The sequence below is a fragment of the Cavia porcellus genome, unplaced genomic scaffold, assembly GCF_034190915.1.
Source record: "Cavia porcellus strain 051 isolate PalLab524CR breed Dunkin Hartley unplaced genomic scaffold, mCavPor4.1 scaffold_2, whole genome shotgun sequence".
Classification (NCBI taxonomy): domain Eukaryota; kingdom Metazoa; phylum Chordata; class Mammalia; order Rodentia; family Caviidae; genus Cavia; species Cavia porcellus.
In genome coordinates this window covers 112,660,143-112,687,988 of record NW_026947485.1, presented here as the reverse complement: position 1 = coordinate 112,687,988, position 27,846 = coordinate 112,660,143, and the positions used below count along the sequence as shown (strand labels likewise).

The following is a 27,846-nucleotide window of genomic DNA, read 5'->3' as shown; positions in this document are numbered from 1 at the left end:
TCATTCTTTTGAGAAGATAAACAGAAGGGGAATAGCTGGGTCAAATGGGACCTCCAATCCTAGCTTTCTGAGAAATCTCCACACTTATTTCCATAGAGGTTGCCCCAGTCTGCACTCCCACAAGCAGTGCAGGAGAATTCCTTTTCCCCCACAGCCTTTGCAGCATTTGTTGTTGGTTGGTTTCTTAATACTAGCCATTCTTTCTGGGGTGAGGTGGAATCTCAGTGTTGTTTGAATTTGCATCTCTTGGATGACCAGTGCTGCTGCTGAGCATTTTTTCATGTATTTATTTGCTGGAAAACTTGAGTTTTGGTCACATCACAGTTTCCACATGGAGGTCATTCCTTGTGGCCAGTTGCTACCTCAGCCTGTCATCAACTCACATCACGGGGACTGTGAATGAGTGAGCCTGGGTTGCACAAGTCTTAGCCCTGTGGGCTTGGGGCAGCTCCCCAGGTCACAGCTCTGACCCAGGACCAGCCGCATCCTCCATCTCCCTCTGCACCTGGTTTTCTCTGTGACATGGGACCGAATAGTTCCCACCATGTAATGTCCTTGTGGAGGTTATGGGATGACACATAACCTGCTTCATATTGTTCCTGCTTCATCTGCTTGGTGTTTTAAAGGAACGTTTACTTCCTAGAAGTCAGGAGCTGTGTGTATGAGAAAACAGTTGTACTTTATGGCTGTGATGTCTTTCATAGGAAAGACAATAAACCTTACAGGGTGAAACACTTGTTTGGACACTCCCAGAATTCCTGTGAAGTGGGTATGGCCTTTCTCTTTATTTGGCAATCTTATAAGTGATAGTGCAGAGGTAGTTAGCTTCTTTTCTGAAGCCATGGCTCAGATGTGGAGGTGAAACTGTACACTTTAGCATACCGGGTAGGAAAGGGTGCTCAAGAAGCCTGTGGCCAGCTGCTGAGACGCAGCCAGGAAACAGGTGAGGAGAGAGGTGGTTCAGGGGAGATGGGCTGCAGACTGCCCCGGGGGGCCCTGTGACCAGCGTGGACTAACCAGACGCCCCGGAAAGATCCTGCATGACAAGCTGGTGCTGCAGGACCAGCTGCCCTTCAGGAGAAACCCACTTCCCAAAAGGTGGGCACTCCTGTGGTGGAAACATGCAAGACACAGAGTTCGGAAGAAACGGAAATAAAGCTAACAAATTTTGGTACAGAAGACTGTGACACAGGAAGCCAAGAATCCCAAAGAATTGTAAACTCACACTTCAAAAGGCTCAGGGCATCAAGTGAGGACCCCAGCAAAAGCAAGAGACCCTCAAACTGGGAAAAAGGCACTAAGAACTAATAGCTGGCTGGTGTTCACTCCAACCAGAGTCAGATGCGAGAAGGAAGGGCAAGCCCTCGATGCTGCACCACACCTGCAGGTCAGAGCCTGGACGGCCAGCTGGAGGGACAGGGAGAGCGAGAGGGCAGTGCTGCAGAGACACAGGAGGATGCCCAGTCTCCAGGGCCATCAGCAAGCTCCTGCCACTGCCTGTAGGGGTCCTCATCTGTGTATCTGCCCCACTTCACCCCGACCCCGCAGAATGGAAGCCACACCCATGGCATGTAGTTGGTCACTTACAAATCTGTCCCTAGCAGAGGGGCCATCCAAGTGCAGGCTCCCCTGCTTCTCCCCTTCCTAGTTCAAACCCTGACCACCGCCATCTTTTCCATTTTCCAACTGATGTCCTCTGCATCCTGGCTCTCCAGGATCCCTGGACATTATGGGATATTGATATTCCCACACACAAATCTGAGTTTAGCACACTTGAACTGCCATTATTTGACACAGCTACTGCTTTCTACAGGTGCCCCAGCCCGAAGCTGCATTTTCCAACTGTTCTGTTCCAGTATTTTAGTTTCTTTTTAGACCACATGCTTGGATTCTGCAGCTCTAGGCCAGCAGGATCAACAGGCACAAACTTAGGGACAGAGTCATGAACGGAGCCTGCGTAGCTCCAGGAAAGCAATGGCAAACCTATGGCTAGCTGTTGTCATAGAAGTTCCAAAAGTTTCACTATCACCTCTCTAGGGAATGCTGCACACAGAAGGTGCTCAAAGCAAAGGGACGAAGAGAGCTTGGAGACCAAGAGAAAGCTGGGTGTAGCAGGCTGGAGGGAGCAGGCAAGGTTTCCATCGCAAGCCAGCAGGCAGGCACCCAGCATGCTCCATTCAGTTGGGAAGTGATTGCTGTGCACCTGTGGGACCTCTGTGCAAGGCAAAGCATGAGCCCTGTGCTCTGTGACTGTGGCTCAGGCAGAGAGAAAGGGCACAGCCAGCCGAAGCCCCTCTGGACACCACGCCCCAGTCTGATGTGCCATCTGGAAGGCTCTGGTCCTCGTGATACGGTGCTCATCTCAAGGCAAGGCAGTGCTGTGCTCAAAGTACGAAGAGCCCTGCTCAAGGTCACAGCAGAGCCAGGTCCCTACCCACGCTCCTGTCCCCTCTCACCACCAGTGGTGCTGCTCCTTGTCCACCAGCAGGCCAGGCTGTGACAGCCTGGGGTAGTGATAACTTCAGGGTATTTTTCTGCTCGGCCGTTTTTCTGCTACCTTTAGAAGTGGCAGGGCTGAAGCCCGCTTCTGTTTGTCTTGTTCTGAGTGCGTACATGGTGCTTATTTCTATAATACCAGGCTTATCTGCTCAACAAGCACCTAAGTTTTGTCCCCAGACAATAATTCTGAACTAGGTCAGGAGCAGCTCTTGGGCTCACCTCAGCCACTGGACTGCAAGGTCACTCTGGCTCCCCCTCTCCCATCCAGGGCCTCTGCCTTGGATCCCACAGCCTCCCAGGGGGTCACAGTCTGGTGCTTTGATACTGAGAAGTAAACTTCTGTCCCTGTTTGGTTTTGTGGGTTGAGAATGTGTACATCCAGCTGTTGACCAACGTGCCTCTCTTCTCACTAACTCTCCCGGGCCCCACACACTTCCTGTCATGCAGCCCCACACTCAGCCTCTCACCCTCTCTCCTCTGCATCCTCAACAAGAGCGCTGAGGTGACCCTGGTCTTCCATGTCTCTCTCACACTCTACATCTCCACCACCAGCTCCAGTCTGGTCTCCCCTCCATCCCCTCTCTGTGTTCCCTTGGGTGGTACCTGCTCACCACACCCTCACCAGCAAATGCCCTCAAGGGCATTCAGGCCTTCAGCTCAAATCTACCTCCATCCTGGACTCTGCAGCCCGGGGGTGACCCACCCAGCTGTTTGCTCCTCCACAAAGAGCTCAGGATCAAATGCTCCATGACCCTAATTTTTCCCAAAGGTACAGAATCGTCCCAGTCCTCTCCTATGGGCCGAAGAGGTCAGAGTACAGTGACCTGTTCACTGTCCTCCAGGTCCATCAGACAAAAACCTGGCGGCCAGCACAGGGGCCAGGAGCAGGCACAGGGACCAAACGGAGTTGTTCTGTGATCAAAAAACACACTGGGGTTGGAAGGCTTCACTAAATAGGAACACAGACTGATCATCTATATTGATTGCTTGCTGATTAGATAACCGGGTTCCATAATACCTATTATTATTTTTTATAAAGCTCAGAACTGACTCTGGCCTGGGCCCTAACACTCTAATGCTGCCCCTCTGAGTCAGGGGAAGGCCAGCTCTGCACCACACCCCAGCGCTCAGCATACCCCGATCCCATATACTTCTCTGCTCTCACCAGCTTCCCCCTCTCACACACTGGCAAAAGATGCAGAATTCTCCAGCCTCAGGGCCTTTGAACTTCCTGTCTCCCCTGCTGCAATATTCTCCTCCTGTGCTTTAAGGACCATTCTTCTTCACTGTCAGGACTCTTTCACTGTCATCTCCCCAGTCCTCTTCAATCCACGCCCCTCTCTGAAATAGCAGCTCTTCACACTGCTTTAGCTTTCATTTCTGGACTTCACCTTGTTCATTAGATGAGTGTCTGCTTACTGGGCCTTGACTGTAAACTTTGGGGACCAAGCGACCTTGCTCACAGCGGGGAGACAACCTGACAGGTGGCAGCTATCAGTAATGTCTGCTCAACAGACCAGCAACAAGGTGGTCAGCAGCACCGGGGAAGTCCCTTCCTCTCTCCAGGTCTGCACCTTCTCTTCAGTCACCTGGGACAGGAACAGCAGCCATGGCAGATTATGAAGGGTTCATTGTTCACTGAACAATGGCCGTGGCTGTTGTTCTGCCGTGTCTGCTGTCACTGCTTTACTTGGCAGTGACCCTCATCGCCGTTGTTATTCTCACCCTAGTGAAGGATTCCCTCCATCTTCAGCCAACATTCGTTGAGCTCTTGCTGTGAACCAGGCGTCAGACCAAGTCCTAGGGACAAAGCCGCAAGCAATACAGTCATGCCTCATGGACTTTAAATGTCAGGGCTGGACATGGTTTGACCAATCCCTTGCAGGTGCTAGGGGCCATTACAGATGGATAAGGAAGGAAGGTACCAGCACACGTGTCACAAGACCCAGGAGCAGGATAAGATCATGACCTGCCCTGGCAGTCCTCAGTCATGCACAGCTTTGGGTCAGGGAAACACTGTCTGAGAATCATGCTTTGTGCAGGTGACCTGGCAGGAGGGATTTGTGGCAAGGCTCAGATAGGTCAGGACTGGAAACGTGTGTGAGTTTCCCTCTAGCTTCTGGTTCATCACTGTCAGAGACCAGGTATGTTACATAACCACTAGAACTGTAAGGGCACTTAGTGATGAACTGAATACAGAAGAGGCGATCCTTGAGGTCCTCTGACCACACTGCACTGTGACCATTGTTTATTACACTAGTGCTGTGTGTAAACAAGCATATTATACCTTTCGGCAGCTTCCTGGAAAAGTGAGCTCCTCACTATACCCAGCATCTTCCAGTGGGGTGAACTCAGTGGTGTATATAACAAAGAGGGTCTAGAGAGATTAACCAACGGGCTCGAGTCACAGCTGGGCTGAGGGACAGGACTCCCCAGTGGGAGGAGAAGCAGGTGGTGGTGGCAGCCAGCTGGAACCAGCTACACAGAAGAAATGGGTTTTGATTGATTTTCATCTTACCATTTTTATTTGGCTTTTAAAGAAAGGCAATGATGTGTTAGATGAGGGTCGGCTTGGGTTATTAAATTAGAGTACATGTGTGGGTTCTGTGCAGACTAAATGTTTTTATTCCCGAAGGAAATGGAATAGCACCATGCAGTTTTGAGACTCCGTAAAAGCTGGTAGGGCGAGCTGAAACCACAAACCAAGTTAGACTCAAAGGCCCTCTGCTCCTGCCCTGCATACTCTAAAATCAGCCGCTCCTTGGTGGGTTTCTCTCGTCTATAGGATCTGCGTGTCTGCTGGTCTTAGGGTGCCCTATGTTTTCCACTAAAAAGCGAAAGACATCCAATTGTGGAAATTGGCAAAATCCTTTGAACTTAAATTGCTGGTCTGAGCTCCAGAATGTATTCAGTATGAACTGTCCTAATAAATATCCTTAACTAAGGGGCCCTGAGCCTCACAGACATCTAGACATCTTGTGGCCTGGAACGGACTGTCCGACCCTCAAGACATCTGTGTCCCTTAGGATAAATGTACATATGCAGAACAGAATTAACTGATAGGGAAGAAGAAACAATGGTTCTTAAAAAAACACTTAGAAAAGTGTAAAAAGTGTAAAAGTAAAAAAGTAAAAGTAAAAAATGTGTATTACTGTGGGTTCATGACCATCATACTTTAAAAGCATTAAAAATTGGTTAAAAAGTTACACACTGATTTAATATTTAAAAATAGGTGTGAAATGCCATGTAACAGAATGTTAGCGATTTCTCAATCCTGTTCTCTGAGAACACATGGGAGGTACAGAAAGCCCTTTACAAACATCAGATCCCGGTGACTTCCAGGCCCAGCCTCTCACTACCCAGCACTGCTGCCTCTCCAGTCCTCTCTATCCTGCATCCTTCTCCTCTCCACACCACAGAGCACTGTTAGCAGCAAGCTCCTGACCTCATCCACTTCTCCTCTGACTTCTTGGTGGTCAGAGTCCCATAACCTCAGCAGCAGCCTTCTACCTGCCCTGGTCTCCCTCTCCACGATTGCAGTAGGGTTGGACACAAGCCTGACCAGGTCACATGTGACCCATAAGCATCCTCCTTTGGGCCCTGCAGGGTGCCTCCCTGATTTTAGGGCAATATCCCAAATCCCTTCCATTTTGGGGGCCTCCACAACACCCTGGGTCACCCACAGCCCTGCCCTTTGCTCCCAGCAACCACCATTCCCACCCACCTACTCTCAGCCCACAAAGCCCCTGTCTCACCCTGACTTGGGACCCTAGCCCATCAGAAGCTGTGTCTGAGGCCTTCTATGAGCATTGCATCCCAGCTGGCTGCCTCCTTCACTTTCGGAACTCAGCCAAATAGCACCTACTCAGAAGTTTCTGAGGGGCCTGGCTCCACTGGGGCGTCCCCGTTACAAACCACACACCAACTCGGTGGTGTTCCTCCTTTCCAGGCTGTATCAACCTGCCCTGCAGTGCCCAGGCCCTCTACAGCTTCCTGTGGTTCAGGGTGGCAGGTGTTGTCCACGCTGGCTCACAGATGTCTGCCCAGAACCTCGATTCAACCGATATTCAATGAGTATCGGTACCTTGGTATTCAACCAATGTTCAATGAATGGATGAACCAATCAGATTTAGTTCTGAGAGACTAAATACCAATTTTAGATTATAAAGCCACATAGATTTCCACTTTTGCAAATCCCAAGCTTTGAATTTAGCATGAGCTGAGCTGAGCAGCACCCTGCCCTGTGCATGCAGAGACACTGTGGCCCTGTCACCACTGGGGACATCTTGCGGCTTCCCTCCCTGACTCTGGATTTTGTCCCTGCACTCAAGGCCGCTGCACCTGGGATTCCAGCAGGATGGGCCCGCATGGCTTTGGCATGGGCTTTGTGCTACCACCGTCAGGGCTCTAACCCTCACTCACAACACTCCTTCTGTGCCCAGTTCCTCACACCAAAGCTAAACCCTAAAGCTTATTAAAAACCAAGTAAACCACTTTCAGGAGCACCTGGCAACGGTCATATTTTACTTTAGTTAACAGTTTCTTGGAATCCTTTCTGCTTCCAATGTTTCTCCTTTCACTTACTTGTACTACGTAAATCTCAATATATTTTGAAATATTTCAAAAATGCCCTTTGAAATATATATCAAGGTCAAAACTCAGCTGTTTACTGCTACACTGTTGGCTGGAGGAAGACAGCACCATCATATACTGGAATTGTCCAGATGTTGCCTTTTATTACATACAGAGTTTCTGTCCCCTAAGAACCAGTCCTTTCTTTCTTTATTTTTTTTCTGTTCCAAATACTTTCACCACCTGCTAATGACTCAAGTGGTTTTGGAAATGCTTCACTTCAAAAGTGAGGCTCAGCTCCTGAGCAGGGCGGAGGTTAGTGAATCCACTGGAAAGCCAAGTGGAAGGCGCCTAGTTCCGTATCAGACAGAACTTTTGTGGTGACCTCCAGCTCAAAAGAGCAAGTTTCTGAGTAACAAAACACGCAGCCAGAGACATGAAGTAGGTCAGCACCAGCCCGTCATCTTATCAGTGAAGGCCCCAGAGCGCCTATCCCACGTGCTGAGGCAGGAGTTAGGAAGGTACATAATGGACGCTAAACAACACTGTTCTCAGCGTGCTTTGTCTCTCGGGTCCCAGGAAAGAAAAGCATTTCGTTTAACAGTGGCTTGCTTTTGCAGTCAGACCCATCCTTTCAAGGGATAGACCACAGGAAATATGACAGTGAACTTATGTTAATACTCTAAAATCTCAGTAAATCTCATGAGAGTAGCCAATGCAAAACATTTTATCATATTTCCATTGGAAGAAATAGTAGCGTCATCCCAAATGCAGGCTCTGGGAAGGCAAGAATATTCACACAAGTTTGGGTATAAGTCTGCCTGATTCAAATCTCATCAGTGCTGTTTGCCAAGCAGGAGACTTGGGGGCAAATTTTTTAATCGCTGGGTGTCAAAATTTCCTTACCTATAAAATTAGAGTCCTATACCTATAGGACGACTATACCTCTTCTACAGGACTCTGATTAGGATTAAATAAATGAACTCTAAAATGTGAACTGTTATGATAATAGGGGTCTGAATCCTCAATGTGGGTACCAGCAAGAGTTTAAATTCCAGACTTTGGTCTTCGTATTTGAGAAGTTAGAATGCTTGCAAAATACTTTAAGACTCCCAGTGGGATACTTACTATGAATTCTAGGCAGTAACATTCAATTTAAGTGCCTGCCTACAGCACAATCCTGAAACAGATAATCCAAGAAGCGTGAAGGAAAAAAATAACTATGTTCACATCTGAAACAGTAACACTTTCAGAAAACTCCAGAAATCCAAAGGAGAGGGTGAAAGAGTCCAAGCAACTAGAGATTTCTAGCTGGCAGAAAGCTACCATGAGGAGCTCAGGAAATAAAGCTTTGCTACTGGATTAAGCCCAAGCCTCACCTGCTCCAAAAGTGGCCCAATCAGACCCAGAAATTGGACTCTTCCCCAAATTTGCACCCAGAGTTTGGAAATTACTTTTCTTCCCAGTGTTTTGAGCTTAAAGCATTAAGGACCTGAGTGTGGGAGAAATTCTGGGTAATTACAGTATGCAAAAGCAGGCTCCTGTGGCCTGATTGATCACACAGGGGCAAGACTGGACTTCTCTAAGGTTCTGAGATCTCTCAGTCCTTGGCACTGCAGTGTTACACTAATGTCCTCACCTGCAGCCAAAGTGTTAGGACAGATGACTTGAAACTAATTCTCTGGTCCCCACCCAGATTCCATAATGCAAACAGTAAACACACACAGTGCACTTTGCTTGGCAAACAGAGCTCTGACTCTTTTGGCCCTAGGAACTCTGCCCTTCCTTCTTCCTGTGTCCTCTGACTCCAGGGAGTGGTAGTGTGAAAGGTCATGGGTGCTGAGCTCTCAAGGGATTGGGCCTTCCCCTTCCAAGTGAATGGTAGCCAGAAATCTGTTTCTCTAGCTAATTTCTCCCCTCAACATTGTTTTATCAACAAAAAGTTTTCATCTTTAAATACTGGAGAGACAGGAAGAAAAGAAACCATTCCCCTGTTCATAGAGAGAAACAGCAGGCTCTGAACATTTCCTTTTATTTCCCCCACTCTGCAAAGAGATGGTTTAGGAGCTGAGATCCCCAACCTCGCCTTTATGATCAGGTCCAGGAACACATTTTTTCATAGCACATGCTAATAGTTTTATTAGCTCTTGGACTATAAGGATTACAAACCATAGAAAGAAGAATTCAAACAGCAGCCATTTTTGCAGATTAGGAATATTGAACTTGCAAATAGATGCGAACCTGGCTTTTCTGCAGAGGTAGGGCACCCTTCCCTCACTGGATAGATGTCTTTGGCATGGCCACAGACCAGAATCATGCGTATTGCCCCTGGTTCTCTATAAATTCACTTTAACTCTTTAAACTTTAAAAACAATAAAACCAAGCAAAATAAAACAGAGCAAAGCTGATCAAAACAAACCAGTGTGACACAGGACTTCAAAACAATAGGAAATCAACAATGGTTACCACAATGCATCTTCGAAATAGCTGCAGATACCTTTAGACATAGTAAAAATCAAACAAAACAGAACAGAATAGAACCACTAAAAATACAACAATGAGTGCAATACAGACTTCAAAACAAGACAATAGGAAATCCAAAATGGCTACCATAATATATCTTGTTATCTTTGAAATAGCTGCCCATGCCATCAGATATAATAAAATCAAATAAAACCGAATAAAACCCAGCCCAACAAACGAATGAAAATGATACAAGACTTCCAAACAAGATAATGGGGATTTAACAACGCCTGCCACCCTCAGAAGGAGATCCCCTTAGGTGCCACACTGTATACCGATATCCTCTGAACCTGTGATCAGACCACTGGCCCTAGACCTGCAATGTCAGTGAAACACCAAACACCACAGGCATCCAACTGCATTTCACCTCCATAGCTATCATCACAGCCTGTGTTTCTCTGGATCAGCTGGTTGTTTAGGGGGTTGGGTGAGTGGTTGGCTCTTCTTGTTTGCCAGCCCACACTCAGGAAGGGGCTGCAGTCTGGCTGTCCTCCTGGTGGTGGTGGCCCATGCATGGCACTGGTTCACACAGAGGGCTTGCTTCTTATGCAGGGAACGTGTTTTTATCACAGGATGAGGACAACACTCCTGCCCTGAACCCGAGTTGCTGGGCAGCCCTCAGCTGGTTCCCATGTGGAGGGCAAAAAGGGAAGGGGAACATGGTCTGCTGTCTTTGGAAACATGCTGAGCAGTTCACATTACAGATGTGCAGTGGAACAGACATAACAGACATCAGAAGACCTACATGGGTTGTTAAGTTCCAAGTGAGAAAAGGTTCTTCTTTGTGCTGGAAAAGATAGTAAGTGAAGCAAAGAAGGGTTGAAACCATGGTAACTGAGAACTGTGCCCGCATGGTTGGCATTAGCTTCACAACTGTGCTCCAGCATCCTGGAAACACAGTGGATGTGCCCCCCACCCTGTAGGAAGGAGAGATAGGGAACAGGCGCCTGTCCCATGCAGACACCTCCTTCTTACCTCCACCAAGCCCCCACGTGCAGTAAATGACCTGCTGCAGAAAAGCACAGAAATAGGTCCTTCCCCAAACAGCCAAGCCCAACTCTGCTCCCCACTGAGCTTCAGAGGCTCGAGGAACCCTGAGGCAGAGATTCTGCTTGTTATGACCCAAGGCTCATTTTCAGGCAGTTTGCCTGCCCCCTCTGCGAGAACAGATGACTAAGAATGATTTAATGCCTTAAAGACCTTAGGAAATAGTGGTAGGGAAGAAGACTAACTCAGGGAGACAGGCCCAGGCTGTGTTGATTAGAAACACTTGTGTTTTTACGTTTGCATGCAAGTTATACGCTCTAAGAAAGAATGTCCTCTTTTTTCTTGCATTGTAACTGCTAATAGCATTCAATTAAAACATGGCTACACTTCAGAAGACATCAGGGTTAGTTTATGAATCAGTTGTTTGGGACCTTGATGAACAGAGAAGCATACTTCAGTGTTACTGGCTTTTAAGGACTCCGATCTGGAGAGCAGGCGGACAGCGTCTCTCCCCATGGCTGGAGCCATCAGCATCAGGCACATGCTAGTGTAAAGTTCCTAACTGTGCTGCATGAAGCAGAGAAACACCTAGAAACAGAAGATGCACGGCCTCATCAGTGACAATTGCTGGAGAAGGTTGCGCTCAAAAAGGATCTTGTAGACAAGGGCAGAGCCCCTATCTGACCAGGAACAAGTGCTTTTGAGAGGTCACTGTGCTGCTTCACAAACATCACCTGACTGTTCATTATTCCTGAAGTTTTCCTCCAGCCAGCTATGGACAGCCACAGTCTGGGGATGGGGGGACCACAGACCCAATGGTAGGAGTTGCTCTCATGCAAAATCTGGAATTCTCAGATGCACAGGCAGGAAGCCTGTTGCTCCAGAGCGCTCTCAGTACAGCGATCAGGGCCAGAAACTTCCAGTATCATTTTCCCCCAATATCACATATATTCATTCAACATTTATTAAAAGAGCCAGGTACCCACTGTGGGCTAGAGACTGTGCCCGGAGCTGAGAGCACACACACGAGGGCAGAGGCAGGGTGCTATGACTGGGATCCACCCAGGGAGCCGGGAAGCAAAGGCACAGTGACTGGCAGGAGAGGCACAGAAGCCCCGGGACATCATGGCACTGTCACCTGCCCAGGGTCGGGAAGGCTTCTCACAGGTGCTGGTGCGCAGTGAGAGGAACAGAAGTGTGTGGCTGAGAAAGGGACTAAAGGTGATTAAGAGTCCGAAGCCTGGGTGCCATGGTCCCGCACTCAGCAGCTGGCCCAGTCATTTCCTAGAGTAAAGCTTCGGTCAAGGCCTGGCCTCCCAGGCCTTGGCTTCCTCCTTGTAAAGTGGGAGGCAGCCGCCCTTCTCATGAAGGGAAGTCAATGAGACCAGAGGGGAAAGTCCTTTTGGGGCAGTGCCAGCCATGGCAGCCTCCCGTGAGAGGTTAACAGCTCTGTTGTCCTTGACTCCTTTACTCCTGTCCTGGGCCAGGACGGCAGTGGCCAAAAGGCACCCTGGGAAGAGACTTTGGGGAGGTGCAGAACTCAGGGAGGCCCTGGCATGTGGATCCTCAAGAGCCCCTGGGTGAGACCAAGGTGCTGGCACGGTGGGTCTTCCTGTGCCTTGGCCTCACCCACCCGCAGAGGAGTTCCCTGACTCATCCTTTTGCCCATCCCTGAGCTCTTCGCCACCTACCAGACTGACTGGGCCTGGGCCCTCCTTCTGCCCTAGCAGCGGGCAAGTGGGAGGACCAGGGGAATTCCAGGGTCATTTAAACAAGACTCGGGGAAGTGGTATTTGTTTTCACAAGGAGGAGACAAAGCTTTCCAGCTCCCTGAGGTTGTGCTCACATTACCCCAGCAACTCCCTCACCGACTCAAAGCTCAAAGCCCCCATGTTGGATCCCTCCCAGCGTCAAACTGCAGGCGCATTCGAGCCACAGTGGCTGTAGGAGAAGAAAAGCTCAGGTCACACAGGGCCTCATGTGGAGCAGAGCTGGCCAACGTGGAGGCCAGGAGAGCTGACTCCCAGGCTAGTGCTCTGATAGAAGCCTCGGCAGCAGGGTAACTAGTACAGACCTAGGGGTTCAAGAGTGTGCCACCTCCCACCTTGGGGTCTCAGGTCAGGCAGCACCAGCCCTCGGGGCGTCTCACCCCGCTGTCCCCAGGCACCTGTCCCACTCTGGTCATGCAAGCAGCAGGTCACACCCAGAGCTGGACAGCCACAGTCATGTGGTGGCCACTCTGTCATTGTCTCAACGACAACTGAAAAAAGAACAGCACTTGAGCTGGGGAACCGGCTTCGTTTATCTTTAGAAAGAAATGTATAAATAAGCCTGGCGCTTCAGAGCTGAGAGAGGCCCAACGGCTTAGAGCTAGCGAGAAACCGGAAAAGATCAGACCTAAGATTTCCTCACTGCCCTCCGAGAAAGAAAAAGGTTCAGACAGGCAACTCAGCTACTTTCCTGCTCTCTTAAGGAAAGGAATAAATAAAAGGCCAGGTTTGAACTGCTCTTAATTGCAAAAACCACATCTTTTCTCATCTTAAAATGCTCCTGGCACCTTGCCTTGTGGTCAGAGCTCTTCTCCACCAGCTCTTTGGGGGAGCTGTGCTGAGGCCTTCATGAACTCTGAGTTGTTCTAATTTCAGCACAGTTTGGAGACTAAGGAGCTCAGAGCTGCCTTTGGAAGCAGGAGGAGAGGCTTTCCCGGAGGGTCTGAGCTCTGGCTGTCTCTGTTTGACCTATCTGCACATTCAAGCCGTCATTTTGTCTCTGCATAGTGAAAAGGGAAAGGAAATTAAACCAATAATTACACTAATCTGGTTCCAAAGCATTCCAGGGGAAGAAGAATGGATGTGGCTGAGAGGATGGATGTAGCTGAGTGTGGCCAGTCCCCATCAGGGCATGAGCACTGGTCCACGTCCTCGTGTTGGCGGTGGCCCCCCTTGGCTCTCTCAGAGAGGGTGGTGCAGGAGCCTGGGGTTTGCACAGAACTGAGCACCCAGAGCTCCCCGGGAGTTACAAGGCAGCAATAAGTAGCTTTGCTTTTCAGCCAGCTCCAATTCTTTTGCTGGATAATGAAAAGAACAATTCACAAAAGCCATTCATATTGGTGGGGACAAATAAAAGAATGAGTGGCAAAATAATCTTCAAATAATTGGTCTCTATAAATTTAGGGACATTTCATTACTTTTGAGACCCAGTACAGGAGAGGTGGGCATTCGTCCCAGCTTGTGGATTTAAGGTTTCTGCCATCTCATTTCATCTCCTCGAAGTTACATGAGACTAGCAAGTAGGGCCACATTTGCATCCACACCTCCAGCTACAGGCCCTGCACACCCTCCTCTGTGTGTCTGAGAAGCCCCGTTCATGTGCCGGAGCCATAAATCATTTCCCTAACGCTGGCGTCAGTGCCAAAACGTCACCTGCAGTAATCGGGGACAAGAGCCTGATGGACTGCTGCATTTCTAAGTCAGAGCAAAGCTGAAGAGTGTGTATTAGCCCAAGGCTCACACAAAGAGAGTGCTGTGCTCCCCAGTGGCTTTCAGAGCAATGGGGTTATTCTCATGATGCTGTTTGCTTGGAGGATTGATTTGGCTTTGTTTTTTAACTGCCTATTAATAATTGCTTTTGGAACCAGATTTCAAACTACAGAATAAAACACTCATGTTATCTTGTAATTACATCTCGTTATTTCAGCAGACGAAACACACAGTGTAACCCACCAGACATGACCTGACTGTGTACACCAGACTTGAACATGTTCTCTCTAAAACCAGATTTGCCATTTAAGGGTAAAAGCTGTACACACTTCCCAAGAAGTTTTTTTGACATGCTTCAATGTGGAGGCATTATTCAAATTAGCTCATCTCCCACCAGAGTGACCCTTCACAATCAAGGGACACTTCCAAGATAGTTGTGTGGCTCTGGTTGATTCAGAAGCCAACCACAGTACTTTGTGGTGACCCTTGACTAGGACATCCTGTCTCCAAAACACCTCTCAAGTGATTGGAAGATGAGCAGAGCCTATGAGGAAAGAGGGTACAAGGAGACTCAGAGTCAATTATCTCTGCCAGTTTCAGCTGTGCAAGCCCTGGCGCTTTCCTTCCAAAGGAAACCCAGGGTGGCTGTGGACTCACTGAGTTCCCGGTAAACCGAAAGGGCTCAGTCAATATTGGAATGATGGTGACATTTGCCAAATGTCCCTGCCATAAAAATGTGCCAGCAGCAAACATAGATCTGGGATTCGTTCCAGTTCTGACTTCCTCAAAATGATCTTCCTCTCTGAGGAAGGGAAGGGGCGGGCAGAGGTGGGTACTATGCCCCGGGAGTCACTGACTCTGTCCTCCTTCTCTGCAGGCAGCGTTGCCGCCATCACAGTGACGGTCATTGCGGTGGTTGTGCTGGTGTTTGGAGTCGCAGCATATTTGAAGATCAGGTGAGACACGCTTTGTGAAAAAGGAGGATTTCCTTTTGAGGGGCTGCAGCCTGCGAGATGTGTGGCTGAGGGTTTGTTTCTTTTGGTCCTGAGGATTGAACGCAGGGCCTTTGCAGTAAGGCGCATTCCCACCCCCTTTTTTATTTATTACGTCAAGACAGGGTTTTACTGTGTTAGTAAAATGCCTGGGTTGGACTTACACTTGTGATCCTCCTGCCTCAGCCTCCCAGGGAACCACCGCACCAGCTGAACTTGTTTCTCTAGAGATACTGTAGGCCTGGGAGACACTGGCCAAGAGTGGATGTGACAGGTATACTCCACACTGGACAGGAGTGGCTGGTCTGAACCCAGCCAGGGCAGAGACAGGAAGTCAAATGCTGCTGGGATGGGAGGAGAATGAAGCTGGGGTCAGGACTCCAGATCCAAGGCTCCATGCTGGGATCTCCTAGTGACCTGGGAAGTCACATGCCCCAGAGCCCACATCCTTATCTGCAAGCCAGGGTGCTTGCGATCAATCGTGGTAGCTGCTGTGCATGCATACTCTGCAAACTTGCCAAGTCCTGTTAGATTTTCCCTGGTTTTGTGCAAAATGGGGAAAGTAAAGGCAGCTGTAGCTGTTCCGTAACACAAGGTTTTTCCCTGAGACAGGGCCTTGGGGTTTAAGTTTTAAGAAATCTTTTCTTCTATGAAACAGAGATGATCACAAATGGCAGCTGAAATTCTGCTCTCTGTAGCAGAACAGGAAGTCAGGAAGCTCCATAGTGGAGCAGGAAGTTAGGATGTCATCTAGAAGCCATGTGTTCTCCTGTCCTTCCCTTCTGTCCTGTCCCCATGTGAAGCTGACAGTGTCATTTTGTCTTCTCTGTGCTCCTGTCCTGTCTGCCCACAGGGAGTTCCCATCCTCCTCCCTCTTCCTTCCCTTATTTTGGTCCTTAAGGAGCACCCACAGCGTGCCCAGCAATGGCATCCAGCAGGACAGAGCCCTGGACGTCACTTCCTCCCCAACACCGCAAATAAAGGAAGTCGATTTCAGAGAGAAATTGGAACAAAAAGCCCCTCGTAACCCCACATCTGAAAACATCCAGAAGCTTCTTTCAGATTTTAAAAAATCTCACCTTCATAAGGCTGCATTTCTTTGAACACCAAGCAATTTTATAAACTGCATGTTACTAAATGGCACTCGGGAAGAATTACTAGTTTATCACTGAAGATATCTTGTACTTTAATTATGAGTTAAATTGGCTTTTATGAGCTACTTGGAGAACCTCATTCCCAATTCCAACAAAGCATCTGTTGAAAAATAGGTTCTGGGGTTCAAAAAAAAGAACTTATTGATAAATTGTAGAATCTTTCAGGAATCGCCCATGGTGAGTTTCTGAGCTATGTTACCAAAATTTTACATCCATCCTCCCCACCAGAAAAAGATACTGAACTAGCCTAAAAGATTCTTTCTCTTGACTTTAGGCCAAAATTGAAATTAACCACCTTAGACTAATTCCATGATAGGCAGGTTGTCCAGAGCAGTGCACGGAGACTTTAGCCGGAAGCAAGCCCACCCTGTCCTAGCCCTGCGACCTGGTACGACAGGTTGCGTCAGCAGCCCCACTCCCAGTGCACAGCACGGAAGATTAACATGCACCACCCCCATCAACACCCCCTTACAGTGGTAGACTGTAAGGCACTCCGGGGAAGGAACCCTGGAGAGCTGGACTGGTAGGCAGACAGGCGCTGGCATCAGTGGGTAGGCACAGTGGCCTTTGAGTGATCCCACCACCATAGTAGCCATTGCAGTTTGGTCTGAGTGCTGATTAAAATAGCACAACTTAAAATAGTGTTCTTTCGAACTCTGGTTCTCTAACACTAACATACAAGTTCCCAATCCTGAATGCAGAAGGTTTCCAATGACACAAATGTAAGGTGGCTCTCTACCTGCATGTTACTTGGCATTTGGTACTGTGAACTGAAGCTGATCCAGCCCATCTTAGAAACCCCCAAAGGAAAGCCCCTCTTTTTTTTTTCTTGCTCCTCATTTGTTCTTCTGCCAAAATGATAACAGAAGGTGGTTAATGGTTCTCATGAATCCTGAGGCTGTGCTAAAACCCCTTCAAGTGTTACTTTACCAGATTCTTGGAAAGCCCCTAGAATCATTCACCAAACAGAGTTGAATAACTGACGTGTGTGTGTGTGTGTGTGTGTGTGTGTGTGTATCTGTGTGTGTGGGGGGGGCTGGATTTCGCCTTGGCTGGAAGTTATTCTCCAGTCATCTTGGATTTCTGAGAGCAATAACAGGAGTTCTCTTGTCTGTGGCCTCGGAGCTCACTTGGCTGAAGCCCTGAAGACAGAGGTCACAGCTCATGGGTCTCATGACTCTCTGGCCTACAGCCAGAATGCAGCACCAACTAGGCCTAGTCCCCAAGAACATAGGAACAGCCTATCAGCCTTTGCTCAAACCCTACTTCCTCCAAAGACTTCCTACATGCCTGTTTGTCCACCAGTCCAGCTCTCCAGGGCTCTTTCCCAGGAGTGCCTTACAGTCTACCACTGGCCATCTGGTTTCCACACTCCTGTTCTCCAAGGGACCCAGTATGGGGGCAATGTCTCTGCCAGAGGCCCTGCATAAATCAATTACTTGAGTCACTTAGCATGTGGCTTATAGGAGGAGCAGCTCTGAGCTGCCCTCCTAGGGCCCTCTGGGGATCCTCCTGTCTTAACCAGCAGCAATCGATATGCGAGAGAACACAGCTGACTCAGTGCAGGACTGGTCTGCCCTCCTGCTGCCTAGGTGGCCTTGGAGAAATTCTCATCTGTAATTTTTTTTCCACCTGCAAAAATAGAGCTGACCACACCCTTCCTCCAAAGTCATTTAGGGGACAGTGACACAGCAAGTGCAAAGTGCCCGGCCCGATGCCAGCACCGTGCTTAAGGCATGCCTGGGGGCAATGTTTCCAGCGTTCTACCCCCTTACACTCGTTTGTTATAGCCACGCCTAACTCAAGGTTTTCACAAGCATGCATATACACTCGGTCCTGGTGTGAGGTGCAGACAATAGAAGGCCAATCGGTGTGGTCATTGCTGTCACAACTGTGCTTTGACCCTGGTGTCCATGAGAAGGCAACTGCCCACAGTGGGCAGTGAGGTTGGAGGAGCCTCCAGGGGTGCAATCAGGGATTCAAAGGAAAGGACACGGGAAAGAGGAGGAAGAGGAGGAGAAGGAGGAGGGCAAGTGTGCTCCATTCTCTAATCATGCCCTAGCTCTCCAGGTTTCCCATCCCCCACTCTTGGCAGTCCCCAAGGAGCTGCTCTGAGGTGCCTGTGAACATGCATTCATATTAGACACTCATAAACAGAAGCCATCCTGGGGAAGTCCTGATGGCAGGGCTTTTTTGTGACATTAGAACAAAGTTGAGCCTGTCTACCTCTTGCAGGAGGGTGTCTTTAATTAAGGATGAGGTCAGTAGCTCTGTTTTGTTTAAACTATTCAGCCAAGAGATGATCGCGGTGGCCAGAGACACTATCTGCTGTGGCAGGGAAGCGTGGCTGCTATAATTAGTGTGCTAGGACCCAGACAGATAGCAGGGCTGTTGTCATCACAAAAATAAACCTGACCCTGATTTACAGACACAGCAGGACCCAGCCTCCGGGCATCCTACCAGGATCACCTGTCTCGCCTGGTGTTTTACCAGGGTTGCATTGAGCAGGACTGGACTCCTCAAGCTCACTGGTGGGCTTCAGCCCCACCCAGCGAGCTCTGAGGCTGGGCAGCTGGTAGCACAGAAGGCTCAGCCAGCTCTGAAAGCTAAGAACATCTAAAATTTGTGGTCCACAGTTGGGCTTTGTGTTTCTTAGTCTTATTTTTCAGATCAGTTTGGGAGGTTCTGCAGGTCTGGTCTACTTGCTTTTTAAGCTTCATTGTGCAAGAATCTAAGGGGAAGCTTCCTAGAAACAGTTTGTTGGGTGCCCTGGGTTCTGGTCTTCTAGTCCAGGCCCTGCACCTGCATTTCTAATGGACTCCCAGGGGCTGCCAGGGCTCCTGGCCCTAGGACCACACTGGGAGTGACCGGCCACCTCCGCACTCCTGACACCTTGTGGCACACTTTGCCATGCATTGCCCTGTGCATCATGCCTGTGCCATCTCGAGCACACTGTCACGAAGTCTGGTTGTCCCTTCCTCCCCTGGCTAATACCAAGTTGTCCAGCTGAGAAGAGGCCTCCCCTTGCTGCCCTACTCCCCTGCACTCGCAAATGGTTCCATGTCCCCCACCCCACTTATCTCCTCTGCTCCCCAGACAGAGTCACCCTGCTCTCTGCCCATGTGCCCCACTGGGTCTGCCCACAGCCCCTGGCACTAGCTGACAGAGTCACTGCTGCTCTGCAGACACGCTTTGGATGACAGAAGAGTGAGGACCCCAGAGCTGGGGTGAAACAGTGATTCTACTTATTGATGTCCCATGAGGGAGAACTGGTTTGGGGAGGTAGCCACGGCCTTCATTGGCCACACAGACCCTGCGGTGGCCCTGGGCTGGCTTGCCAAGGACAAGTGCGCCCAGCATGGCCCTCAGTGGTGAGTTGTCTGTGAGTCTGCAGACAGTGGTGACAAATACACTGAATGCCTGTATCTGCTCTTCAAAGGAAAGATGACTATTTAAAGATACGCATGATAGCAGTCGCCTTCTGGGGCTTTTAAAAAGCCCAAACAATGAGAAGAGAATTTTGCAGATGATGTTTGGAAATCTGTCACTCACGGGGGTTTTGATGAACAGCGCAGGTGCAGCCAACTGGCCCTGAATTCTGATTCTCAGCCACTCGCTCACTGCAGTCACTGAGGGCAAATACGTGGACCTCTCATGCCTGAGTCCTCCAAGCCTCCAAACCACAGCTCTCAGTGTAAACTCCTCAGTGTTGAACAAGACACTAGCATTCAACAGAGCTGTAGGAAGGGTATGCAGGAGCTTTTCACTGTGTTTCCCAACTTTTCTGTCATTCTAAAATCATCATTCCAGTATGAAAGGCTTGCTTTTAAAAACAGTGGGCCTGTAGCTCCCACACCATGCACCACCTGCTCCTGCAGAGGATCCTTTGTTCACACTGCCCTGTCTGCAGGCTGCCTCTCAGGTCCCTCAGGCTCCTGCCACGGCCCTATAGCTCTGCTCACCATCCCCACCTCCCAGCCAGAATTGCTGGCGTCCACATCCTGCTTGCTGCTGTCACCTTGTGGTGAGTTCTGACTTGTGTCATGTCCACTCGCCCAGCTTGTCGGCCTCCTGCCCCCTGGGACTTGGTCTGCTCCACTGGCTGAGGCTTCCCCAGGTCCCAGCTAGGATCTTTAGACGGTAGTTGCCAAGGAATCAATCATCACATAGAAGGGGTCAGGAGGGGAAAGGGCAGTCAGGGGGAAAGAGCCACCAATGGAAACAAAAAGGGCATAGGGACCACTTCCCTAAGGGTCTGGCACTGACTTTAGTGGCAGAGGAGCTGCGCCTGCAGCTGTGTCCCCAGTGCTGACCTGGGTCTCAGCCACCGTGTCCCCTGCTGCTTCGCCCAGGGTAGACACTGATGATCAAAAGGCAGGACACACTAGATGCAAGAGGAGCAGGGTCTAGGGTGTCCTCCAGACTGGGCAGGGGACATGGGGACTGGCACTGACCTTTCTAAAAGGGCTTTTGTTTCAACACCAGGAAAGCAGACACTTCAGGCATTTTCAAGGACAACTGGGTGTTAATACTGTAGTTACCTTAAAATAGGTGTCACTCTGCGGTGGCAAGGAAGGCTTCACACAGGTGCCACCAGACTCACCCGATGTCACCAAGCAGGTGTCACCAACACGGGAAGGTGATGAGGTGGCATGGGAAGTGAAGTGACACTTTCATTGCTTGTGGCACTGGGGACTGAAGCCAGGGTCTCTATTTGAGAAAAGCTGATGGGGAAGCAAGCGGCCGGGAACAGCTGGGAAGGCAGCGCACCTTCCCCTGCTCTCTGGGCTTCCGCCTTTAGTTTGTGAACCACACAGGGCAGGGCAGGAGGGGTTGGGGGGCACAGGGCCAAACTTGTGGTGCCGCTGAGTAAGGGAGGGTAGGGCAGCCATGCTACCACAGAGCAGGTTTCCTCCTCTTCCTGGGTCTCTCCCCTTCCTGGCTCTGGCATCTAAGGAGAGGCTTAGACCTCTGGCATGCCTTCATGTGGTCTTTTCACTGTGCTGCGGGTGGGTTCTGCCATAACTGACTGGCCTGCGACATCCCTACCAACACTGAGCCAGAGCTGCCAGGTGCGTCCTTATGATGCGATACAAGCAGCTTCACCCCCGGGCGGGGGGGGGGGGGTGAGGGGTGGGGGGGGTTGGTAGGGTGGGAATGCAAGCAGCTCCACCCTGGGGGGGGGTAAAGTGACACCACACCCACAGCATAGTTGTGCCCTCCTCCCCCGCAGCTCATTGTCAGAGAGGAGCCTGGGCACCTCGAATAGAAAACCCTAGAATTATGGAACTAGAATTATGTGATAGAGACAAAAATGGCTGGAAAAGTTAAATTGCCTCACAGAGGTGGGGAAGGGTTCTGTCTACTCCAGAAGAGGCATAGTTATTAAGTAGATGTCGGCCCGATCTGTACCTGGAAGTCATGCTGTGTTCAGGGCAGGCTGCAGGGTTGACATGGCCAGGATTTTATACATCCATTCTGCAGCTCAGCCATCCCGCTACAGGAATTGTTTGGCATTGGGAATCGAGCTGGGGGATCCTGGGCCGTAGGATGTTGGTGACTTTGGTGACCACAGTGACTGCCCTGCCCCTGCAGATTGAAGAAGCAGCTGCCCATGTGCCTGGGCTGTCCACAGAGGCCCTGTGCTTTCTATACCTGCAAAAATGAGCAGGCCCCTCTCCGAGTGCGGAGATTGGCTCTTCGGAGTCAGCTTCCAGGATATAAATCAGAATTCCCAGTTGCAGAGTTTGAAAGGAGACCCAGGAGGGGCACTTTGCAAATATTGTCTCTGCCAACACCTGGCTGATATAATAAGGTTCACAAGAGCAAGGGCAATTATTTTAGCAATAGATACAAGTATAAGCAGCGCATTTGTTGTGTCTTGAGAACAGGTTAGGGCAGTAAGCATGTTTCTCTGCAGTGTACCTAGCTAGCACACATGACTTGCAGGGGAAAGATACAATTATTTACATCTAGCATGAACCTCAGAGGTGCCAGATACTCGTTTTGCCATATTCCTCCAAGCCTGCCACTAATTATGGTCTTGAAACGTCTGGTCCCTCCCCAGGGAGCTCCCACCTTGTAGACTAATTCAATTTGGGGGGAATTCAGGTCATATGCTTTTCAATCACTATTTCTTCTACAAACACTTACTGGAGACTTTCTGTGTGTTAGATATTCTCTTAGGTGCCACAATAGAGCCAATAATCAACAGACAGGGCAAATAGTCAACACTGGAGCATTGCCTGATCAGGGAAGAGGCAATTGCAAAGCAAATACACACAGTGTACAGTGTACTAGAAGATAACCAGGTCCAGAAATGGGATGTGCAAAGGCCCTGGGGCAAAGGTGTGTCTATAGGCCTGGGAAGGACAAAAAAGAGCCCTTTAATTGCAGCGATTTGCTCAGAAAAGTATCCAGGCCAGATGCTCTGAGGCTTTCCAAGCCACTGTAATGACTTCAGCTTTCACTGTGTATGAAATGGGAAGAGATCAGAGACTGACTGGGGGAGAAATGGCCATCAGACTTGGGGTTTCTGATAGGAATAAGAAGCAGATGGCTAATCCTGTGAACGTCCCTAAGGTGCTTTTTAGACCTTGAGGATCATAACTGTGAGCCCTGAGTTTAGACCCAGCAGGCAGGGATTGGACACTCACCGCCAAACCAGGGTGACCATGGACGTATCCACTGATGTCTCCCCATGCTCCTCTCCAGAAAGCAAGTTACACTGTGCCCACTGTGTCCTCTCTGTGGGCTTTGTCATGAGACTGACCACAGGTTGAGTATGGAAGCCTTTGCACATTATACAACTCAACCCCAATGCCAAGAGGCAGAGAGGGCACCAATGACACTTTGGGGGACATTAATCCTCATGACAGGGACGCTGCCTCTGTGTCCATCCTTCTCCCTGGACAGCCATGGAAATTCCCCCTACCCAGTCCTCCTGCTCTAGAGGAGGAAGAGGGAGGGCAGGGACCCTGGCAATGTCCCCAGAAAGTGCCCATCCAGCCCAGGTGGGGCGTCCATGACTTTGGGTGCTGAGAGTGGTCCCCATCTTGAGGGTTGGTGGACCAGGCCTCAGGGCTATCTCCATGGGACAGCCTGCCTGCATCTCAAGGGCCCGCCAGCCCCCAGGTTCAGGCCATGTGGGGTGGGCTGGGCTCAGGCGGCTGCTGCTTGTGACCCACCTGTGTCTCCTTCCCCCCAGGCACTCCTCTTATGGAAGGCTGCTGGATGACCACGACTACGGGTCCTGGGGAAACTACAACAACCCCCTGTATGATGACTCCTAACATGAAGGTGGCCTGGCGTGAGGAAGAGCTGCTCCTTATTTATAAGAGCTTTCTCAGTAGAATTAATATCAAGTACCTGATGCGTACTGAAGGACAATCTTAAGACCTGTTCCTTGGTTTGGTTGTTATCATTTTCCTCTCCTCTGGCTGCCACAATATCCCCATTTTGGCACAAAAGAATCCTGATTTTCGGATGAAAGGGGTCGGATTGGCACGGAGGGGTGCAGACCTCCCTAGTGGAGGCCCCCAGCACCCTCCCAGACCCACCATGACAAGGACTGGGGAGCATACCTGGGGGTTTTGTTGGGGGTTCATCTTAGGGAAACTTTCTTGGTTCTTAAACTTCTGTGTAGGAAATTACATTAGGATCAGCGGAGAGCGGGGAGCTGAGTCCCAGGAAGCTCCCCTCCTGCAGGGAGGATGCGGGCTTGCTCAGATTCCCCACATTGTATGTGACTGGAGCCTGCCCAGCCCTACGGCCCACAGCTGCTTTTCCACTGCCCAATTAATGACCTGCACACAGGCCCGCAGAGGCAGCAGCCGGGGCAGAGCAACCGGTGGTTCTCAGGTGTCCACCTGCCTGTACCTGTTCTCCCTGCCGGGCCTCTCAGATGCAAGTAGGATTCCTCCCCACAGGCTTCCCGAGAGGGGATGCACTCGGTGTCCCAGAGGAGGGACAGGCATGGGAGGAAAGAGCTGAGGCACCTGAGTCCTTCTTGGGGAGCAGATCAGCTGCCTGGAGGAGCCCAAGCAACTTGGTTTACACCCAGAGCACAACTGATTCACTGTCTCACTGCCCGTCGGGGAATGCTTGTAACCTTGTTAAAAAATGAAGAGGAGGCACAAGTTTATCTGCATTTCGGCAAGAAACAGGCCCCACACATGGTCCATTCACTCCGCACGCCTTCCTTGCTCATTCTCCCCTTTAATAAGGGAGCGCCCTGGGAACTGCCACTAAAATCTCGCACAAGTCCTGAGCAATCACTGTACCTTTGAGGGCATTCATGCATCTCAGTCACTCCCAACTGGGGTTGAATTTGCCACACACCAAGGACAGCTGAAAACATTTGGTGGGACTGTTGATGGCCACGAGTTGGGATACCACGAGTGGGTAGAGGCCTGGACTCTGCTACACACCCTCCTGGGCCTGCGACCGTACCTGGTACCAGGCATTCTACAGCCCAAAGCCTCAGAAGTGCTGAGACTAAGAACCCCAATTCACTGCAGGGCTCACAGCAGAACAAGACACTCCCAGGTCAGGCACCTCTTTTACTTTTAACCAAAAGAAGCGATGTGTTAAGTTTCTGTCTTAGTTGGCAGGCAGAGGCCCGTCCACCTGAGGGACCCGGCATGCATGGGTACTCCTTCGAGCCTGCATGCTTCTGAAGGACTATTTCAGGACCCCACCTGTGACCAACGCTGTATTAGCAGCCAGCATCTCACATCCTGATTTCACCGAGCAGAAAACATGTGTCACAAGAACATGAAACCACTTCAGTCTAGATGCCTGGACAAGGCTTTGCCCTATGGCTCCAATTTGGGAATGACCCTGGCGTCAGAAACCAGGAACAGTGCCCCTCCCCACAACCTGTGCCCCACCCTGTGAGAATGAGTTTTCCTCAGCCCCTAGGGTCCAAGGGGAATTTGTCAGAGGTCCCCACAGCCAGAAGAAGAGCAGACAGGAATCAGGGTGTCTCTATTTTTTTTTTTTTTTTGTCTTTTTCGTTTTTATCGGTACCAGGGATCGAACTCACGACTGCCTGCTTGCAAGGCAGGTGCTTATGCCGCTGAGCTAAATCCCCAGCCCCTAATCAGGGTGTCTCTAAATTCAACTTGGCATGGGCCATCCTGAAAGAGCAGGCCCAGGTGCACCCTTGCTATTCTGGGCTTGGAGAACTGTCTCTCCCCGCTTATCCCATTCTTCATAGGGCTTTTCAGCCACCAAGCGACAAGTCAATAAAGTTATGACCTTCCATGAGGCTTTGTCCTCCGCTCTCAGCCCAAAACATCTGGACACAATGACCAGGGGGTTACCTTTGGGGAAGGCCACCTCAGGACATTGCCTGAGGACAGTCTCACCCAGGACCCCAGCCTGCTGAGAGCCCCAGTGTACCCAATGCCTTTCCTTTCCAGAGACTGCCATGGGGACAGTGCAGGGCTGGTTTGTCACTCTACTTCACTTCCAAGGCTAGTGGCACCTCCCTGGGGTGTGTGGTAAGACGAGGGCCTTCCATGAAAAGTCAGAGGCCCCTGTCAGGCTGGTTAGTATCAGATACTTATGATGCAGCCTTATTTTGCCAGATGTATTTTTTCAGCTTTGGAATTGGCCAACAGATTTTAGCAAGTGTATTCTGAAAATGGTCCTTGAAAGACACACATGTGCATGCACACACACACACACACACACACACACACACACACACACCCCTGAAATAGATGCCAACAACTAATATCCTTCCCACCAAGCAGAGCCTGCCCATTCACCTGAGGGACGTGGCAGTAGCTCCAGCAGCCACACCCACCTGGGCAGGGTGCGAGCGCAGGAGGGAAGCCAGCAGCTCCGCTCTGGCCACCACACAGAAGCACAAAGTGGGAGTCAGCTGGGCCCCCGCAGAGGTCCCCTCCCTGTCCCTCCCCCTGTGTCTGCATTTTGGAGGAGGGGCAATGCTATCACTGACTGTGCCCACACACATACACAGCACGGACATGCTGTGAAGACTCATGAAATCATGCCTATGTTTCCACTTTCTGGAGAGACACACTTATAGACACTTGAAGTATTGCAGTGGTTCACAAATGATCTCAGTTTCTTGTTTGCGGTGATACTTAGGTGTTGTCTTATTCTGTAAAACTCCAGTTGTGTCCTGGTCACATGCGACAGCTGTGATTGCTCGGAACCACCCCAGGGAAGCAGATCGGTGCCTAGGGTCCCAGAGGGCAGTGTCAATCTTCTGATGAAAGGACAGATGGTGAGTTGGGACACAGGAGGCCAGGATGACACAGCAGAGAGCACTGGCCTTCACCACCCTGAGGTCCTCTGGATTCCTTGTGCAGTTGACTGTGGTCTGGTGTCACCAGTTTGCTCTTCATCTTGCTTGCAGGGCTGCATGGTTCTATCCCTTGCATCTGGGAAATGAATTTTGCAATCAGGCCCAATGCTAATTTGCACGTTGATTCACCTTCTTTGCCTTTAACCTTTTTGAAGGGCAAATAAATGCACCATTTCAACTCAGGTGTCAGAGGCACCAGAAGATACTGGTAATAGCGCTAAGCAAGAGCTCCTTGCCAGGTTCCTTTCTTAGGGGAAGTTAGTTGACATTATGGAAAGAGGGAAGACAGGCAACTTCTCTGATATGTGACGTCATTGTGTCTGTCATTGTAAGACATGTTGCATATCAGCTATAATTGTACCAATTAAAGTTATTAAAGGCTGTGTGTCTGGCTGTCATGATTCTCACATTGGTGTGTTTTGTTATTTAAGCCATTCGGTTTAATGAACCCCTCTTGTTAAGTAACTCTGACTTGCTCTTAAGGAAAATTTATATCACATCAATAAATTATATTTTTCTGCAGGGCAAGAAAGTCTCTCTGATCTTGAAACAGAATGGAAGGATGCCAGGACTGAAGAAATTTCCCAGCAATGACTTTGCTCTCAAATATTCTGCATGCCTTACGAAGCAGATGGAGGAGCAAACACTTTGATTTAATGAATTAGGTCCACAATTGAGACTCACTAAGGCATGTTGGCGTCAGCAGTACCTGTGATGCTTGCTCTACTCCCCTTCAAAACAATTAAGTTCGGCATATCCATCTTTAGCTGACAGCTAAGTAGCAGGCAGCTTCACGCATTCCAAACAGAATTTCAACCCCTACAAGCTAACAAAATACTATGCTGGTTTACAAGAAAATAGCGAGGGCAAATGTCATCATTTTACTCCATGGGAGGAAGGGGCCCCTGCAAGCCAGAATCGGTTGATCTGAGGGTGGCTGTGAACTTAGGTCAGATTTGAAAAGTTAATTCCCTGGCCTATGACACAGCACCAAGCTCTGACTGGAAAAGACAAGGCAGAAAGTGAAGACAAAGCAAAACAGGAACCTCTCCATGGATCACCTGGTGCTGAGGACTTCGTGTCTCTCCAAGACCTGTGTGTGGTAGTGGTAGAACTCTTGGGGGAACTTGGATCACAGGGGAACAAGGCCATGGCCTTGAAGGGCATCCTGGGATCCAACCTCTTCTCTTTTCCTCTCTGTGCTCTGGGCTACCCCAAGGCAAGTCACTGCCTCTGCTAACCCACTGCATTCCCCAGGCCCAAGAGCAAGTATCAACCAGTCATAACAGAACCTTCTG

At 49.8% G+C, this 27,846-nt stretch overlaps 1 protein-coding gene across 1 annotated transcript in view; it reads left to right on the top strand.

Annotated features, from left to right (window-relative positions):
- Parm1 (prostate androgen-regulated mucin-like protein 1) overlaps nucleotides 1-26,955 on the top strand; it is an 80,367-nt gene extending 53,412 nt beyond the window's left edge. Inside the window, exons 3-4 of the mRNA XM_063245228.1 lie at nucleotides 14,938-15,016; nucleotides 23,414-26,955. Of these exons, the coding sequence (XP_063101298.1) occupies nucleotides 14,938-15,016; nucleotides 23,414-23,498 (164 nt within the window). The 3' untranslated portion in view covers nucleotides 23,499-26,955. The remainder of the gene's footprint in view (nucleotides 1-14,937; nucleotides 15,017-23,413) is intronic.
- Nucleotides 26,956-27,846: the final 891 nt, after the last annotated feature.